At 35.2% G+C, this 20,037-nt stretch overlaps 1 protein-coding gene across 17 annotated transcripts in view; it reads right to left on the bottom strand.

Annotated features, from left to right (window-relative positions):
- The window catches only part of ATRNL1 (attractin like 1), a 487,687-nt gene that overhangs the window by 317,617 nt on the left and 150,033 nt on the right, over positions 1-20,037 (bottom strand). For 14 of the 17 annotated variants that reach the window (XM_068688793.1, XM_068688795.1, XM_068688794.1 and 11 more), the window contains exon 20: positions 15,151-15,244. In XM_068688793.1, the coding sequence (XP_068544894.1) occupies positions 15,151-15,244 (94 nt within the window). Of the gene's footprint in view, positions 1-9,244; positions 10,123-12,549; positions 12,819-13,989; positions 14,275-15,150; positions 15,245-20,037 lie in introns of those variants that run through there. The other 3 variants (XM_068688805.1, XM_068688806.1, XM_068688807.1) reach the window with 3 other exon arrangements.

Raw genomic sequence — 20,037 nt, 5'->3', positions numbered from 1 at the left:
TTATTCATAAATACAGAAGAGGAGATATTTCCCTTTAATGTGAAGGACAGATTTAACTTTTTTTTTTTTTTTTTGCAGTCATCATTTGCCACCTGCAACTTTGCCTTACCTCAGAAAGCTTTGTTTACCTACTCGAGAAAACAATAAATAATAATAAAGAGGAGGAAAATGAATGGATAAGCAAATATCAAGAGAGGCTTGGAGGAACTTTGTGAACCACTTTTGTGAAAATGTTGCTGCCATTCTGCATGTGATGATTTACAGTCAGTGTCCCAGGACCAGGAGAAAGCACAAGGAAACCATGTGGTTGCTGATGCTCACAAAATCAGGGAAACACTCCCTCTTAAATTTGAGTAACAAGGCCTTATTCTGTTCTTAAATATTTATCTGGATCATGGCCCAAATCTGTGATTAAACTAAAACTACAAGAAAGGATAAAATGACCTAAACAAGAACAGGATTAGAGAGTCATTTTGAAGCATCTGTTAAGAAGTAATTGCTGCCATCTCCTTCTGGATCTCATAAGAAATCACTCCCAAGACAAATTTTTGGGGGGGATAAACCTTCTTTATGAAATCTGATTTATTAAATCTCTTTCAGCATCTCTAACTGTCCCTTTACCCTGTAGTTCTTGACACTTTGTGAGCAGCCCAACAACTTTTCTTCTGGGACAGCGAGCCCCTTCGGACATGTCTGGTAATCCCACTGCTCTCTATTTGGCCTCCTACTTTAATTTAGTATTACCCAATTTATCCTAACTCTGTGTAACAGTGGATGTGGAAGGTCAGATTTTCATGTGATTATAAATTTGCTTTGATTTTAAAACAGACTCTTGTCACTATTTAAAATTGCTTTTCCAGGTGAAGTATTTACTTTGACTTTCGGTACTTCGTTCTTTTTTTAAATTCCTGGAAAAAAATTCCTTTTCTCATAATATAAAAATAATAGATGGAGCTGGAGAGCTAGAGCTGTAAATCAATCCTTCCGAAGTGATAATCTAATAATCCACTCAGGCTTCACTGTTGAAGTTTAGGATATCATCAGGGCTCTTTGACTGCTTTATGCATTTGTAATCAAGCTTCCCAGCCCCATTATCTAGTAAGCTTGATAAAGAACACCACTTTTTTTTTTCTCCCCCAACTCAGCCACCAAATAATACTGAGCTGAAAGCATGCAAGGGTTATGAAGCTTAATTTATATTTTACACATTCTAAAGTTGGTTCTTCAGTACAAAAGATGAAAAGAGTAACTGAACATTTCTAATATTAAGACATTATTATCTTTCAGCTGCTGAAAGATAGGTTTGGTCCTGTGCTATTTGTTGTTGCTCTGTCATTTATTGTTTCCAAAAAATACTTGGAGAACTTGCTTTTGGTGTCATATTTTGATAGGTTATATTATAAAAGAAAAAATATTACAGATACTTTTTGGTAATACTATTTATTTTAAGGCAAAGATAAAATCATGTGCTCACACATAGTCGACTTGAATTCATTATCTCAGCTAGTCTATCTACAGACTTTTAAACATGACAGAAACAAATACTCTTCTTAAACAGACAAATCTGCAGCAATGAAGAACAACATAGGTACTTGCATCAGATTTCACTAATCAGCTACAGAAGAGGACTTCAATCCCTTTCAATTCTGAAACAACATGGTTTTAATAGTCCCCCATTTTTTCTTTATGTTAATTTTCCAGTGAGTTAAATTACAATTCAAACATCTACTGTTTTCTAAGCTACTCTTTAAAATGTTTCATGCTGTACTCATCTTCATAACAGAACAAAAAGATCATGTTATTTCAGTTAGCCCATCATTAATGTATTAAAGCTTTTCAAGCACCGTCTGCAATTTGGGCCACAGGGAAGCATGAGAATACAGCCTCTTCTACAGCAACTGCATATGTACAATTGAGGTGGAAAACAGATGCAATACATAAAAAAGCCTGTACGACTTACAGATGTCTGCATATGCAACTATAGACAAATGTAAGTTTGTTGCAACTGGAAGGCTACCCAAGTTGAGGACTCTTTAAGCGTGATTTAACACTGTGTAATTGATGTGCTTAGTCTATATAAATATCAGTAGATTCATGGGGGGATGGAGGGGAGAAATTGAAAAGAAATACATTTCTCACACCTGTGTCTTAATACCAAAATATATTGCTTAGTTCTATCCATGCATAATTTTAATCCCTTATGTGAAAATTTCTTTTTAACATACTCAACAACTACTGAAGCAATTTAAAACTAATAACTGGCAACAAATTGAAGAAAAATGTTTTAACTTCACCACCTGAAAATAACTATTGCAGCTAAATTTTCATCTATATGTAAAGATATACAATTGAGTAAAAGGGAAAACAAAAACAGCAGTAGGAAGATGTGTATTATTTCTGTTAGAGACCAATAGAGAAGAAAAGCAATCTTTCCATCACCAGGAGATGTGTCACCATTACCCTATCTAGCATCTCTTTATTGATGTATGAAAACCAGTTTTGCTTCCTCTTTCTCTGTGAATAAAACCAAGAAATATCAGAAGCCAAAGCTGATAGATAAACTTATCAATAAAGTTTTCGTGGCAATATAGCTTCATATCTTTTACTTATTTGTAAGATTTTGAGAATGGATTCAAAAATAAAAATAGGACATTGTATTTGGGGCAAGTTGAGTGATAAGCAATCCATATCATCCATCATTAAGAGGCACTATTTTAATTTCAAACTTAGCTATATGCTGCTGATAGCTTATAGGTAGCTGAGCACTGGTATTTTCTTTTCCCATTGCTACCTAGATACTTTTACTAGCTTAATGATGAATTGATTAAAAAAGATGTTTATTTCAACTTAGTTGTTTAGAAACTGGCTGGATAGCCGGGCCCAAAGAGTCGTGGTGAATGGAGTCAAATCCAGTTGGAGGCCAGTCACTAGTGGCGTCCCCCAGGGCTTGGTGCTGGGGCCGGTCCTCTTTAATATCTTTATCGATGATCTGGGTGAGGGGATCGAGTGCACCCTCAGTAAGTTTGCAGATGACACCAAGCTAGGTGTGTGTGTCGATCTGCTTGAGGGTAGGAAGGCTCTGCAGGAGGATCTGGACAGGCTGGACCAATGGGCTGATGTCAACTGCATGAAGTTCAACAAGGCCAAGTGCCGGGTCCTGCACCTGGGGCGCAATAACCCCAAGCAGAGCTACAGGCTGGAAGATGAGTGGTTGGAGAGCTGCCAGGCAGAGAAGGACCTGGGAATATTGGTGGATAGTCGGCTGAATATGAGCCAGCAGTGTGTTCAGGTGGCCAAGAAGGCCAATGGCATCCTGGCTTGTATCAGAAGCAGTGTGACCAGCAGGGCTAGGGAGGTGATCGTCCCCCTGTACTCGGCTCTGGTGAGGCCGCACCTCGAGTACTGTGTTCAGTTTTGGGCCCCTCACTACAAGAAGGACATCGAGGTGCTTGAGCGGGTCCAGAGAAGGGCGACGAAGCTGGTGAGGGGCCTGGAGAACAAGTCCTACGAGAAGCGGCTGAAGGAGCTGGGCTTGTTCAGCCTGGAGAAAAGGAGGCTCAGGGGTGATCTTATCACTCTTTATAAGTACATTAAAGGAGGCTGTAGCGAGGTGGGGGTTGGTCTGTTCTCCCACGTGCCTGGTGACAGGACAAGGAATGGGCTGAAGTTGTGCCAGGGGAGTTTTAGGTTGGATGTTAGGAAGAACTTCTTTACTGAAAGGGTTGTTAGACATTGGAACGGGCTGCCCAGGGAAGTGGTGGAGTCACCATCCCTGGAAGTCTTTAAAAGACATTTAGATGTAGAGCTTAGGGATATGGTTTAGTGGAGGACTGTTAGTGTTAAGATCATCGAGTCCAACCTCTGACCTGAGGTCTCTTCCAACCTAGAAATTCTGTGATTCTGTGAACTCTAACAACTCTGGTATCAACTACTAATGGCTTATCAGATGTAAATTATAAGCCCAGAACTATAATGCAGAATGGATAATAATTTATTCAAGGGTTAATATTTGAGAGTACTGAAACAGTTTTCAAGAGCTGCAAGAAGTCACAAGGACTGTAGATCTATTAAGAAGAAAATAAGATTCACAGAATCAAGTTTACTTAATTTACGTTCAATTCATTAAAAAAAATGATCAAATGTTTTGATTAAACTTGGACACTGAAAATAAGGGAAACATGGGTCGGTTTGTTCATGTTAGAACACCTTAGAATACTGTTTTCTCTTGAAATATAAGCTTTTATGCAAATCATTTTTTTATTACAAAAAATAAACTATTTGCTTGTGCTCACTGTTTAGCATTGCTGTATTTTCCCTCCTACTTTAAACATTTCTACATTCTACAAACTAATTCAATGTGAATCATGCTTCAACTATGTATAGAAATATATCCACTGTGATATATTGACTTGGATAGCACAAGCCCTGAAAACAGACACACAAAGGTAATTCCCTTACTCAGTTCTGATCAAAATTATGTAAGATATTTTCAGGAGTATCTTCCGCATGAGCAACACAACAGTTTTAAAGCTAACAAATGCATACTCTAGCAATTAAAAAAAAAAAAAAAAAGAAAAGTTTTCAACAGAAAACACCAGAACAGCAAATAAAAAATCAGTTTCAAATCATTCAACCCAAAGTTCTTTCAAAACAGAAAGATATTCATGTTCTGTTTAAAAAAAAAAAAAAAAAAACTATTTTCACTGTAAATGTGGTAAATGTGTTCATTGAATATATTCTCTGCACAGCATAAAAACAAAAAAAAAGGAACATGCATTCATGATGGTTAAATTCCAACACAAAGACAACTTTACTGAAGTAATTTCTACATATACTTCCTCATATATTTATTTACAAAGCTATTCCATAGTTAAGACTAACATTTTAATAAAGTTCAAACTCAGGCAAACAAAAGCATTTAATCTCAGACAGACAATAATGGATATTAATATACAGACATACTAAGCATCTAACCAGTCAAAAAATTGCTTACTTAGGTTATTTGAAAGGATTTATCTTTAAAGTCAAAAAGAAAAAGCATTTTCATTTTAAAAGCAGAAATTCTATCCATGTCATCAAACCATATCATACAAACCAAAATTCAACATATCTGAGGCCCATACCCATTTTTACTTATTTTGTTCTTTACTGCAACTTCAGTTAGAGTATTTAAATTCTAATGCTATATAATGAAATACTTCTTACAATTTAACACTGTACACTCTTTAACCTTCAGCTATCAAAATCTTATTTTTGTTGCTAATCATCTAACGCAAATGTATTGCTTCTTCTTTCTCTTTAAAAAATAACTCTAAAGTCTTGATAGCTCCCCAGTATAGCACTATCATGAATGACTCAGGGGAAGGAGGTTCATGAAGGTTTGGGGTTTTTTTTAGGTTGTTTTTAGTGTTTTTTGTTTTGTTTTGTATTTTTAGCAGAACATTTGTAAACACTGCTAACAGAAAACGTTAAGTATTCATTTTATCCTTGGTAGAAACTACAAGAGAAAATTGAAGCTGTACAACAATCACACAGCTAATGCATTTCTAGACGTAGCAAAGTCACCTACTAGCATCTGCCACTTAACATCTCATGTTGGTGTAGTTTGCAAGTAAGCAGCTGCACTGTGCTGGGGCAAGGAGCTGCTGGGCCATCCAAATCCCTGTGCCAGGCAGCAAGACAGCTTCAGCAGGACATCTTGGGATCAAGCTGCATGTCAAACATGTCTAGCAATGGAGAAGTGGGATTCTTGGCAAATCAAGGGAGGGGGAAGGTTTCTTGGAAGGTCCTTCATTCCCTTTTGGTGAGCTGTATGTGTACAACTACTCTCTGCAACGTTAATGTTTTGGTGTATGGCTTGAAGCTGAAGGACACTCTGCCTTGTCTCCTGATTATCTTGTTGTTGTCATAATTGTCACCATCCATTATCATTATGATTTTTTTTCAGTCATAGTTCTGACAATTTTGATTGATTAATCTTGCCCTAAATAGCAAGCTAATTAATAAAAGAGCCTCCCTTATTTACTAAACACTTGAAAGATGATGGCTTTACACAGCCAAATACCTATTATTTTAAAATATGGATTTGATTAAAGCAATAACAATGTTGCTATGAGCCACTCTTTTGTCTTATCCTCTTCTTGCCTCTCCCTAAAACTGACCAACTGCCTTTCTCTAAGATGCTGGTAAGGACCAACAGCAAGGATGGGAGCATGTCAGGAAACACACTGACTCTGTCTCTTCTCCGTCACAAAAGGCTGATAATGATGCAAAAAAATTTGACCAACCATTTTTAAGGCTGATCTATATCTCACATATTAGACAAGATTTCCTTAGCAAGAATACGATATTAAAATCACTGATATCATTGATTTTTCAAATACATATGTATATCAAATCTGACTTCAGTGCTTCATGGAGCCAAAAATAACCAGATACATCAAATTATTTGTTCTGGATAAGCAGCCCATGAAAAACTGTACTAGTAACATTTATTTTCTGCCTTGAAAAAGCTTTCCCCTCCATAAAGTTTACTAGGAGTGTTTACTCTTAAATCTTTGGGAAAAAAAAAAAAAACTCCTTAAATGTTTTCCTTCCACAGTAATATCTCTTTCCTCCATTCTGCTCCATAGTTAATTGTCGGAAGTTGACTTCGGTAGCAGTATTCAGCAATAATAATAACAATGCAGATAATATAAAATGACATACATTGAATTTAATCAGTTGCTATTTACATATAAGAAATTTCAAAGACAGATCCCCTCAAATATGTTTTTGTCAGTGTCAATTCAGTAGAAGAATTTTTCCTGATGACAGCAGGATGAGTATCCAGGAAAGTCATCAATTACTTCATTTTCCATCTATAAAGTGACCCCGAAGTCTATAACCAAAGCAGCAGAAAGGCACAAACAACTTTATGGGAAATCTCTATCATTGTTTATCTCCTGTCTTTCCTGCACTGAATACATTTAAAATCCGAAGTGAGGTTTTGTGTTAAGAAGAGGATGAAACATCGTCATCTGAGATTTAGGATTTTTAACTCCTAGAGTCTACAGGAGTCAATTTATACTATAAAGGGTGTAGAGAAAGATTTAACAGACTTCAGAAAGAAACAAATACACAGGTAAAACACTGCAACTTCACTGTCTCCTTAAGAAGGACACAATGGAACAAAAAGAGTATCAAAACTGGATAGATCAGAGCCCAGATCCACAGAGACATGTGCAGTAATGCTTTTTATCTTACCACCTAATTGTTATATTCCCAGGGTACAGAGCAGAAATCCCAAAAACAGAATGAGTGCCACAGCTACCTATAGAGCAAACAGGTAGCAGTCAGGTGCCCAAGGATAACAAGAATGTAGAGTTTCTTAGTGGTCTGTAAAATTGCTGAGGTGTGTTTCTGACAACTGGGAGTTACAGATCCAAACTATTTACTGGACTTCAGCCAGCATACAGTTTCTCTGGACAGGAATGGCTGGGTCGGAATACACACCAAGCAGTTGTGAAACATTCAAAATATAAGGCAGACCAGCTGTTATTGTCTGAAAAATATCTAGAATCTGACAGCAGGTATAGTGAATACTGAAGATGTAAAACAGGTAGGTACACAGTGTTTGACTACACTGAGGCACTGATATTCATTAATACAGAGCAGCAAAATATAGTTTACTAAAGTAATTCACATACTATCCTATACAAGACAATTTATGATCTGTAAGATTTGTTAATCCTGCAGTGAACAATGACACAGTTATAGTCCAACTACAGCACCATGAAAAGAACAGAATGATTTCATTAATGGTTAACAGAGTTAGTGACCATGATAATCAAACTGGATCTATTCACTTATGATTTATGGGAATCCCAGAGTTGTATTTGGGCAGAAATAATAGTCTAAAGGGACATTTGGTTCATTCAGATTAGGAGAGATAAATGGTTGGGAGAAATGAATTGTTGAAAAGAAGCTGGTCTGCACTATCAGCAACCTCCCACAAGTTTCTACTGGAATCCTAAGAAAGATTTATGTTAGCTGTTTTACAAGAAATGGTCATCTCCTCTTACATCCTCTCAAAGAAGCAGTGCCAAGAGATGGCATAACTGCATGCATCTTTCCCACTGGGCTAGGTGCTTCGTAATAATTGTGTATATTGATTTTGGTTTAAATTACTTTTCATAAGCCTTAGCCTTTCTAGCTAGAGCTCTTAACTGGAGTTCTAGTCCCATACCCAGAGAAATGCAATTGCTTTCATTGCACAACCTAACGGATTCAATGTAGCAGAGCCCCAGCATCACTTTCAACAGCTGGGGGTAAAAAGACAAAAAATAAAAAATAAAAGTTATAGCAACTCCTTGTGCCTCTTTCTGAGACCAAGACCGAGTGTAGTGCTATGTAGATATGTGCCAGTCTGCTTTAACATTAGCCCTACACAACATATAAAGGCAACCCAAGCCATGCAACCGTTCCCCCTCTTTTTAGCATCATGGGAATACCCTCAGCTTCTACCAATCAGTTTCTAAAAACAAGAACAGAAGCTAGGCCACAAATTCACTGGATACCAGGTATCATAGATACCAGCTATCCCTAACTGTTTCTTTCTCCGCTACCACAGTAAATATTATCATACCCACTCCTAAATTCATCCCAAACCAGACCCAAATGATACATAACTAATTAAAGGCTGAATAAGCTGAATAATTGTCTTTAATCTGTGTTTAGCTTTAAATCCTTACAGTTCTATTTCAGACCTAAGGAACGTGTAAGCTTGTCTATTCTTGTCAGCTGCGCTACTGTAACAAAAATAATAGGTAGAAGCTTTGCCTTGCCTACATCCTTAGACAACCAGAACTATAGAAATGCTTGACATTAAAAATTACTGGTACTTCTCATTTTAAAACAAAACAAAACAAAAAAAAAGGGTTGTTTTATACCAGATGCATCCTGAGCAACAAAACTCAAACTGTGTCTCACTGGCATGTCATCTCTGAAAGACTTAGGCAGCATCCCCTCTTCTCCCCCATTTCACTGATATTTCTGCACAAAGCAAACCAGAGTCTTTAAATGACAGTCACTGAGTGGTATGGTCATGGCACATGACAAACATTTATTTATTATTTATTTACTTTAGAAAACAGTGTTTTGATTCACTTACATTGAAAGAAAATCCATCACCAGATATTTTTCAAATGGGAAACCAAAAAAGATATCAATTAATTAATACTATATCCAGCATGCATACTAACAAACTGCTTGGGCACAAGAGACACACACTGCCTGCATTCCCTTTTTACAGCCAAGAATGTCTAGAAAGTTGTAAAGAAAGTCTGTTTTGCTCTTCAGTTTGTATTTTTCAGAGGTAGACTGAAGAGGAAATAATGAATATTAAAAATGAACAAACAAAAAACTTTGAGATCAACTGAAACCTAGCAGTGAGTAGATTCTGCTATGGCAAGCTTGCCAAAACAAAAGCCATATGTACATATGTACATTTTATATATATTGTATGTATATATGTGTAACACTCATTTATTTATTAAAGAGCCCAGCTTAAAGTCAAGATTTGTAAATAAGCAAAATGACTTTTTCCCCGTGAACAAAGAACTCTCTCTCCCCCAAACCACTCCCATTTTTCCAGACAATTAATACTGAAGTCAGAAAGATTAAAAATATATTTCATCAGAATGGAACACCTAAGCAAATCCCATGTACCTTTTTTAATTCAGCTTTTGGCATGAGACATCTTGCTAAAATAACTAGTTTTACATTGCAATATCGATACTGCAGTGTTCTCCAGATTTAACACATTTACAACTGACCCACAATAAAGTACCAGCCTACAAAGATCTTGGCTGTCTGCAGCTGCTCCCTTAACCACCAGCTCCTCTTTGTTTCTTCACTGAGAATATTGCTCATTAGGAATAATACAGGACATTCAAACTCCAGTTCTTCTCCAGTTTTACAGTTGGACAAATTTCCAAATAAATTGTAATGTTTGCAATGTAACAATTCTTAACGAAAAGTGTTGTTTCATATCTACAGGGCTCACAACTCAAAGGTCCCAGAGAGCTTCCTGAACTTTACACATCGTGCAGTGACTCTGCCGAAGAACAGGATGTGAGCCTACTGCAGTAAGAAAGATCAATAAAAAGGCTGATAGTGACATACAGTACTGGCAAAACCCATTAAAAATACTGCACAAAGCCCCTTCTAAAGCACAAGCTTTATTTTTCTTCAAATTTTAGATTAAATACTATCTCAAATATTTCTAGTTCCTGGTATTTGCCTTTTGAGTTTTTAAGACATTAGAGTACATTCAGGTCATGTTCTGAAGCTTTGATACTAGAAATATTGTTTAAATGAAAGCTACAATTTAAGTAAAAATGATTTGATGCCAGAAACATAATTAAAAAAAAAAAAAAAAAAGCAACTCAAGTCCTTAATATATCTGGCAGTAGTTACTACATGTAGAGCAGAAAATTAGTATGTTTTAAACATATTTAATGTTGAAGTGGGAGTTTTATTTTATTATTCTCCTTAGAAGCCTAATAATCTAGCTGTTCAAGAACTAGCTGAGGGCTTCTTACAGAAGCAAGATAAAATTTTCAATGTTAGATAAGAACAGAAGCTGTCACTAAACTCACTATGATCTACATGATTTTGCTGGAATTCTTCTTGAAACATAATAGCTAATAATAACTAAACACATAAGTATGGAAAGGACAGTAAGTTTTCCATTATGTGGAAAACTCAAAGCTGGGACTCAGCAGGAACAAGGAGAAAACAACCTCATGCCAAACACCATCCTATACGTAAAAGTACAGAGATATGATCAAATGGCAAAAAATCCAACATCCTACGAACTGCCAGAGTGGAAAGTACTTAATAAAAGTGTTTGATTCCTTCCCCAGAATTATGGCAATGGCTGTAATTGACTGAAACACAGTGCAATAAATGTTAGAGTAAAGACTGAAGAATTTGAAAAATCCACTAAGCTTCAAAAACAAAAAAATTAAATGAAATTTCACTACGGTGAAGAATTTCCACCAAGCATTTGTAACATTAGAGTTTCATAAGCTCATAATTTGACTATATTTACACAGGTTTACAAGGGATGACAAAAGCTACACACATCTACAGCTGAAAACTGTCTGTGAGGGAGAGCCCAGACACACAAACTCCTCAAAGAATGATGCAACTACTCAATTCATTCTGCGATGTTTATGTTTTTCTTCCAGTAGAAGTCCTCTCATGTAATAGCAAAATTTTAGCTTTGAAATTTTCCTTTAGCATATTCCTTCCATAGGCCCACTCCTGAAAACTTCTCTCTGTATATAAACCTGCATAGGAACACACTCAAACTTATGGAAACTTTGAAGCCTCTGTAGACGAAGTTCAATGAGAGTGAGAACGGTTACCAAATGAAATAATGAAGACAATTAAGTAAATATAATATTTACATACTTACTCTAAAGTAATAGTTTGCACTTTAAAATATGTTTAAAGACAATATTATTTTCCTCTTGTTATTAATGTGTATTTATTATTAAAATTAAGAAAACGATTTTTTCTTCATATCATGTTATGTTGGTTTATAATCTAGTTACATTAAATAATCAAAGCATTCAAGTTAGGTTCTCCTGATTAGTAGAACACTAGAGTTTTTCATCAACTGAAATTACCTACTTAAAGGAAATTTAAATATTTATATTTTGAAAAAAATGTATCACATGCCATTAAAGAGACATTGTAAAACAGAATTTAAGTGTATCCTATGAACTGCTTTAGACCAATAATTCTGATTTAAAATGCCACTGTGCTATTTGGTATGCAACAGCACAATTCGGAGATTAAGACAACTTTGAGATGGGTAATATATACACACATACATGTATATATGTATGTGTATATAAGAGCCTCCAAGAAGACAAGCAACATTAAGACTATTTTTAAGTTGAGAGTTGAGGGGAGAAATACTAACAAATAATAATAATAATAATAATAATAATAATAATAATAATAATAATAATAATAATAATAATAATAATAATAAAGGCTGTCAGTGAGAGCAGACAGTTTGCCAGTCCCAAGACAAGAAACTACTTGTTTTCTCTACAGATTGCTGCAGCTCTCACTTGGAGAAAAACGCATGTTGTAGGGTCTCCTTGATTTCCTAAAACCTCTGCCCCTAAAGCATGGTGAGTACTGCACATGAGTGCAGCTATAAAAGCACAAGAGGGAGGGAGGAAGAGACAAAGGGAGGGAAAGAGGGAGATAACATACAGCCCTGCAGCTAAGACTTTCTAATCAATAGGGTTCTTGACAGGAATATAAATCTAACTTTCACACCGAACAGCTAGAGTTTCAAATTTTCACAGAAATCCTTATTTTAGAAATCACAAGGTTATAGGTTTGCTGCTGAGATTGCACAACAGCCTATCTAATGAGTGGCAAAAAAGCATTTTATACAGAGCTACGGAGAACAGTATTCACACTTCACTTGAATCAATTTCCAGATTATTTATGCAGAATATAATAAAGTAATGAATATGAGTAAAGCATTGAGCAGACTTAAAATCATCCTTACCTTCCAGATAAAACCAGCGTATGTACTCTGACAATATAATATGGGGCTTTCAAAACAGGTGTTGAATGTAAGGATAATTTTCACAGAGAAAATAGTTTTTATATTTTTTTTTAGGTATAATATGAATTTGATTAAGTTCACATTCTTCATACGATGTTTACAAATGAGGTAGCAGTATAGGACCAGATTCAGCAGTTCAGGAGTGGCCTATTTATGTTCCTCATCTTTTGATATTCTAAGGGAAATAATTCAAAAATAACATTTGACTGAAACGTTCAGACATGAATAGTTTCACACTTTCTCAAACCAAGTAAAATGAAAAAGCCTAAGCGTATTGTTTGATGATATGTACTAAAAATCTAAATTTATGGTTACCAGCTTTCCTTGGGGAAATCCAGTGGTCTTAACAGTTACTCTATAGTACTGAAACACTATCTTAGGTAGTGTTGTAATATATTCAGTGTCTGTAACAGGAGCTGGTCTCTTTCTGCATGTGCTGTCATAAAGTATACAGTCTTCACAGTCTTTTTAGTTTGTTTTTGTATATTTTTTCTTTTCTTTTTTTTTTTTTTTTTTAAAGAACAGCATAAGGAAAGGATTTAAGCCAAGAAATTCAATTTTTATGCTAATATTTGTCTATGAACCCAATGGATGTGAAGCTCACAAACTGAAATTTGATCACAGCCAAAAACAATATGAAAACAGCTTCATTACAGAGTTTATTTGATCCAAAAGAAAATATTTGGAATTCCAAAGCTTCAATAGCACAGCTTGCCCTGGGTAAGCATTTGATCTATGTAGGAAACTAGGAAGAGGAATGTATTATGTGAAACAAAATTGGAGACTTTCAGTCTGAAATTGCAGTTTAAAGTTTACTCTTGAAAAGTCAAAATTCAAAACTCTTCTCCATATTGTGGAATTGCTGTAACTCTTGACCAAAACAGGAAAATCCACCACCACAACCACCTCCTCTCTTCTTGTTTAATAAATGTAATATAAGAATATTTTATGACAGACAAACTCAGGACAGTACACCAATATATCTGAGCAATGAAACCAAGCATATTCAACTAAAAGTTTCCAATCAGATCAGAAAAGCTGCAGATGAGACAGACACAAGACAAAGACATCTAGAAGAAGTTCTTCAGGCTTAATGGTAATAATGATTACTATGAGCAAAGCAACTCCTTCCTGTTGTTTGAGTCTTATGATGAATACAGGAGTAGATTTTTTTTTTTTTTTATTCCTTGTATACAAGCAAAATGGAAAAAACATTCCCATGCTGCACTCTGGTAATGATTAACATCTAGAACTGATTGTTTGGACACAAAAAGATGGGGGGGGGGGGGGGGGGAGTAACTTATCTGTGAAGATTTAACTCAGAGTTTCAAGAAAATGTAACTCTTCAGCTTTTGTCTTTGTTTCCTTTCTCATCTTGAGTCTCCAATTAGCTAGACACAAAGTCCCAGAGGTATGACCTGAAGAGTATACCTGTCAGCACAGCTCATTCTTGTGAATAAACACATAGCCTCTGCATCAGGTATTTTTGTTCCTTGACTCTACTCTACTATCAAGCAAGGTGTTAAGGCTAGAATGCAAGCCAGTTAATTAAGTGTATCAAGAATGAATCTGCAAATCCAGTGAAAGTGTCTCATCTGCCTCATGTCAGTTAGAATACACCCTTCTCCCTGCTGGAGAGGAAATAGCTTTCTTAGCCTTTTTCCCCAGTTCCAACCAAAACTGCTGAGACAATTTGGGGGACAGATACTGTTTAATATAACTGTAATCCTAAAAGGTTTATAACTTTAAGGTACAAAAATCATAGTTATTGGATGTACATGACAGAAGGAACTGAAAAAAAAATAGAAGGCTCTTCAAAGTTAACCTTAGGGAGTTGTTAATAAGTTACTTCACTTCAGTTGTTCCTTGTTCTTAGTCCTCCTATTTTTTATGCTTAAAGTTATTCTTCAGCTTGCAAACTCCTCTTTTAAACAAAGGCAATATGCTATTTCAGTACAGAAAAAAAAAAAATAATTGTACTTTCTATGACAAGTCTATACAATCCCATGTTCTGTATTTAATGATGTGGAAAATTTTCTAAAATACTGTCTACCTAAACATATTTCCAAAATGCTAAAAATCTAATTACTGTAGATCCTGATGAAGATATGTGACAAACATATTGAATATAATTACCTATTTTGCAGACTTTTTTAACTTAGAATCCACCCAGTTAAGAGAAAAGAAAAAAAAAAGGAAAAAAAAGACGATTACGATGAGAGGTAGTTCTGCAGCTACTTCTTTTTACAAGTTTGTTGTTTTGTTTGTTTGTTTTTTTAAATCTGTAGCATATGCAAACTGTTTCTGATATTTGTGATGTTACTCTTTAAGAAAACACTAATTAATACTGAACTTCTGTTAGAAATGCAGGAAACACTCGATTAATCACTAAAACTTTGTCAGATAAATCACAAAATCCAGAATCAAAAACAAAAGGAAAAAAGAAAAAAACACTATACACTAGGCATGATTTACAATAATTTCAGGCTACATTCAATTGTACTCACAGTTGACACTGATCTCCTTTGATTCCCTTGGTTGTGCAGAAACATTTTCCTGTTTGCATGTGACAAATATTTGCATGTCCACTGCATGTGCAAGCTACAAAATCAAAAGAGAAAAGGATTTATCCACCTATATTATACTTTATAACCAAAGGATTTTTCATGAATATTAATGCTATATCCTAAGACATTTCCTACAAGCTGTATTTTTAAAAAATGTCATTATTTCAATTGAAATCTTCTTTGAAGAACATTGTACTAGCACGTTAATTTATTTTCTGTAAAGAACTCTGCATGTGTCTCCACTCTGCGGTGTTCTCCACCGCAGATTATTGACAATATAAAGCACAGCAGCTTGAGAAGAGCCATTACAGTCTACAATTTCAACATGCTTTAGTATGACAACACGGAAAGCAACATAAAAAGTTATTAACACATCTTTTCTATTCGGATGAAATCCTGACCAATGGCAAAAGCAATGTCAAGATTCTATTAGTTTCAAATGTACAGAAAGTATCATTGCAGATGCTTTCTAAAATGTCTGGAACTCTTAATTTTGACAAGAGAGAACAGAAAGAATGCTTTGAAACCATTTGAACAAAGGCTGAGTTAATGCTATATCAATACACGTTGTATATTAACTATAGTTAATACAATAGCTATGGGTTCACAATAAGAGTATTCTAGAATTTAAAGACATATATCCAATCCTGAAGCTGGGAAGGGAACTGGAGGGGATTGACATCATTACTACACTCAAGTCATTCTTTTACTCCATTCAAGTCATTCATTTACTCCACACAAGTAATTCTTTTTAAACTCCGTGGCTAAAGTAAATCTCTCCACAGTGGTCTCTCCACTGCCACTCTTGTTGCCTGATGGATTCCCATCTCAAGTCTTTTTTTTCCCCCTTTTTTTTTTTTTCTTTCCCATGTTTATAGGAATGACTACTTTGTTTAGGCAGTCGTCCCTCTTTTCTACCCATGCATACAAAACTTAATAACCTCTCTCTGGTAAATATGTCATTAAGTCCCCACCTCATACTGGAATATTGATCTGCTGTTAATCAAACTACAGTTGAAGTCTTTCTTTAATACAAAGCAATTCTGAACCTACATTGATGATCATATTATGCTTTCATTTAAGTTTTCATTACAACTAAGATAAAAGATTTAATACATGGGCTTCTGCTTGGGAGTAGATATAATACTAAGTAGTGACCTGTATATAATAGAAGTTTATTTTCCACTTATTAATCTTAATATTGAAATCTAGTTTTTATTTTTATTTTTTTTCTGAGGAATTGAGTTTTACTGTTCCTTTTCTACTGATAAAGGATAATACACTATGAATAATTCTGTGGCAGTATCCCATACCACACACATTATAATCTCTCTGCCCCAACCTAAAAATAAAAAGGAAAAAAAGGCAAGCCAGACTAGAACCACAATAATGCATAAGGTATCACTGACAATTTTTTTCAATGCCAGGAATTGTATGATTTGTTCAACCTTCCAAACTTGTTAAATAGCCAGCTGTAGCTAAAAGAAGGGTTCTTATTAAAGAGGTACTAGAGATTTATACTGTCCAGGGCTTCCCTTTTGAGAAGCATTCTGGAGGTGCTTTTCCTCCTCAGTCATGGTTGTAGCCACCAAGGAAAACAGGAGCCAAATGAATACAGGAAGAATTCAGAGTCCTGGGTGAAGGTGTGATATTTGCAGTTACTACTGTTCACAGTATGGATGCATGACATGCAGTAAATCCACAAAATTTACAGGAGTTTTAAAACACTTCTTACAGCCTGCATATGAGACATATAAAATTATCTGAACCCATCTCACTGCTTCTTCACAGGTAAGTACACTCAAAGTACAATTTCAACCCTTCACAACAGATGTTCATTGAAGTTTAACTCCTCTTTAATCAGTTATGTTTTCCAAAATCCATTTGCGTCTTCCTCTCTACATTTTCATGGAATGACTATTTAGACACTTTCAGCCTGTTCTCAAAAGTTAATTTTAGTTGCATAAAATCTTTGCTATACTATCAATGAAAAGCAAAGGAATATATTCCTAACAGCTCATTCTACTTTTGGTTATTTGTTATTAATAGTGAAGCAGTATTATGAGACAGCATAAAAACTAAGGGAGCTAAAAGGCTGCATTGCAGAAAAAAATCCAAAAGTTGTCAATAAGTTGACAAATACAGAAGCTATTGCCAACCAATGTTAATTATTACTCCTATAGTTGTAACTTTATATGAAGTAGATCACAAATGTGGGAGTGGAACTTCCTTTACTAGAGTAGCTTTTATTTAGCAAAAGTATTTAACCATTAAATTACAAAATCCTTTGGATACTATGCATCTTTATTATCATGAAAAAAAAGTCATAAAAGGAAGTATATATTGCAAACGCACTAGATATAGCAATATGAGACTTTCTGAAAGAACAAAACAATTTCCTTCGACATGACGTCCTACCCAGTGCACAAAATTACTGATAAAGCAAACTTCTCAGTACCACTTATCCCCATGGACATCTAAATCAAACCAGCATCTATATAGTGCACTTTAGTGTACTATGTGCCTGCTCACACAGGAGTCCAACAGATACACTGCTCTCCAATCAGCCAGATTTCTCCTTCCATTTTAAAGTGCATCATGCTTTGGTCACTGCACTCTGTCCCTACCACTAGAGTATCCTGGATTTATACTTGAGAACCATTAAAGATAAATAGCTGATGGACCTATTTTCCCATGGAGTCATGTCTAAATTTTGATTTCTGTGTATTAATAATACATACAAATAGAGGGTATATTCATAAAGGGTACTTTCATAGCTCAGTCTCTCTCCCCAAGAACACTAACACAGCTGCTCCACATCACCTACATTCTCATGACCTGTATATGAAGCATATATGGTGCTAATATTAGTATGGATAGAAAAGGAGAAGAAAGAAGGAGTAAGAAGACTCAGAACCTTGTGTTCTGGATTCCTTGTCAATTAAAAGCCTAGTTCAGATTAGCTCAGCAGCTAATTTTCTTCTATTACAAGATGAACAGCAATTACTTTTATCAATCAAGTTCCTAGTAATTTAACTGTTCCCTGGACAATACCTTGAAAAAGGACATCATGAGTTAATCACTTTTACATTATTTTTAAAATGTCACATGGACAACTTCTGTTTAATGCATAATTTAATTTATCTCAGGCTTGGCAGTCTTATTGAAAACTGGATTCCTACTGATCTGTGGACCTCTATGTGAGAATTAATTTAGAAAACAAAATGTGCATAAGCCTTAGCTGTTGTTACTGAAGTAAATCTAAATACATGCTATCAAACAAACACAACAGCACAAGCAACACAATATTACTTTATGTTCAGTGGAAAAAAAAATAGATATCATTATCTTTGTGCAACACTGCAGGTTTTTTCCACTGGCCTACTTTCCAATAATACAAAAGAAATTATGAATTTTGAATATGAACCATGTCTACTAATTAGTAAACTGCAACCTAAGCCAACATTTGATTTCAAAGTAAGGCAATCCTGAGGTCAAGAACTACAGAATCTAAAATGATAGCACCAGTACACATAAACATATTGGGTCGTTAAGTAAATCCTTGCCCATGATTCCACATCTGTACTGAAAACATCCAGGCAAGAATGCGTTCCTGTTACTGTTTTATCAGGAAAGGATGTTTGAAATTCAGCTCAACCAGGCATCTCCTACCTCAAGAAGATTTTTCATTATGTACAGTATAGACACCTGTGTATTGGTTGGGTGAGACAAAAGTTTACAATGTACAAATATATGAATGCTTTTTCTTTTTTTTTTTAAAAAAAAAAAAAAAAAAAAAAAAAAAGTCCAGACCACACAGCCAAGCAATTCAGCTCATAACTGTACAGAGTCTGAAATTGGTGAAAATGCATGTGGAACCCAAAGCCTTCTGCTTCTTGTTTTTTAACCCCTCTGTTTAATCTTTCTCAGTGAAAACATTTCTCTTCTGATAGGACTGTAACTCAGTAGTTAAAACAGTAGCTACAGCAATATCTTTCACAGTCTAATGCTAGTAGAAAAACACCAAACCTTAGAATCAGTTTTAAAGCATATGAGGCAAGCATTCTCAGCTGGTGGAACTCAGCACAAGAAATGAAATTTACATTTTCTGTTTTTATGTGGTCCCACCTCCCTCAATCCCCATGCATTTGTTTTCAAGGAATGAGGCTTAAATCCCAGCAGCAGCAGCTGCAGCTAAAGCTTGCATCAAGTAGCTTTTTTTCTGCTAAAAAGGACAGTTACCTTTAATATTGATTTAAAGAAATATTTATCAGGATTCTTCTTTGTAAGAACTCCCTAAAGCTAAAGGAAAAGGAAATAAGAGTTAAAATGAAAGCTTTACTTAAAACTTTACATTTCAAATATTTCCCTCTTTTTTCATTTATATTTAATAAAAGGTTTACGAGTCTGAGTAGAATTGCACAGAAGCAGAGACTTCTGACTGAAAATCCCAGGCTCCCACTACTTAATGTTAGGTGGTGGGAGGATCACATTATTGCTTTTGATTTTCTGGGTCTGTCTGCCACATCAATTAACATATCTGAGACACTGTCAAGGAAAATTTCTGATTTGTGTGTCTTAGTGTTCTACAACATTGTATTTCTTACAGATGCTGGACTAGGTACAGTGTGAATCTGCTTTACCACATCTCTAAAGTGACATTCAGTTGATTCATTCTCTATCATGATTATGCTTTAAATAATATCCAATTCTTAAGAAGAAATATTTCATTTGGGACACTGACTTAAAATTAGAACATGAAGCACACTTAGACAAACAGATCTGCTGGGTTAGTAGAAATTACGTAGAAACAGAAATAATCTTTGT

The sequence above is a fragment of the Anas acuta genome, chromosome 7 (assembly GCF_963932015.1).
Source record: "Anas acuta chromosome 7, bAnaAcu1.1, whole genome shotgun sequence".
Classification (NCBI taxonomy): Eukaryota; Metazoa; Chordata; class Aves; order Anseriformes; family Anatidae; genus Anas; species Anas acuta.
Note: the sequence above shows the minus strand (reverse complement) of the source record. Positions and strands in the feature narration are given on the sequence as shown.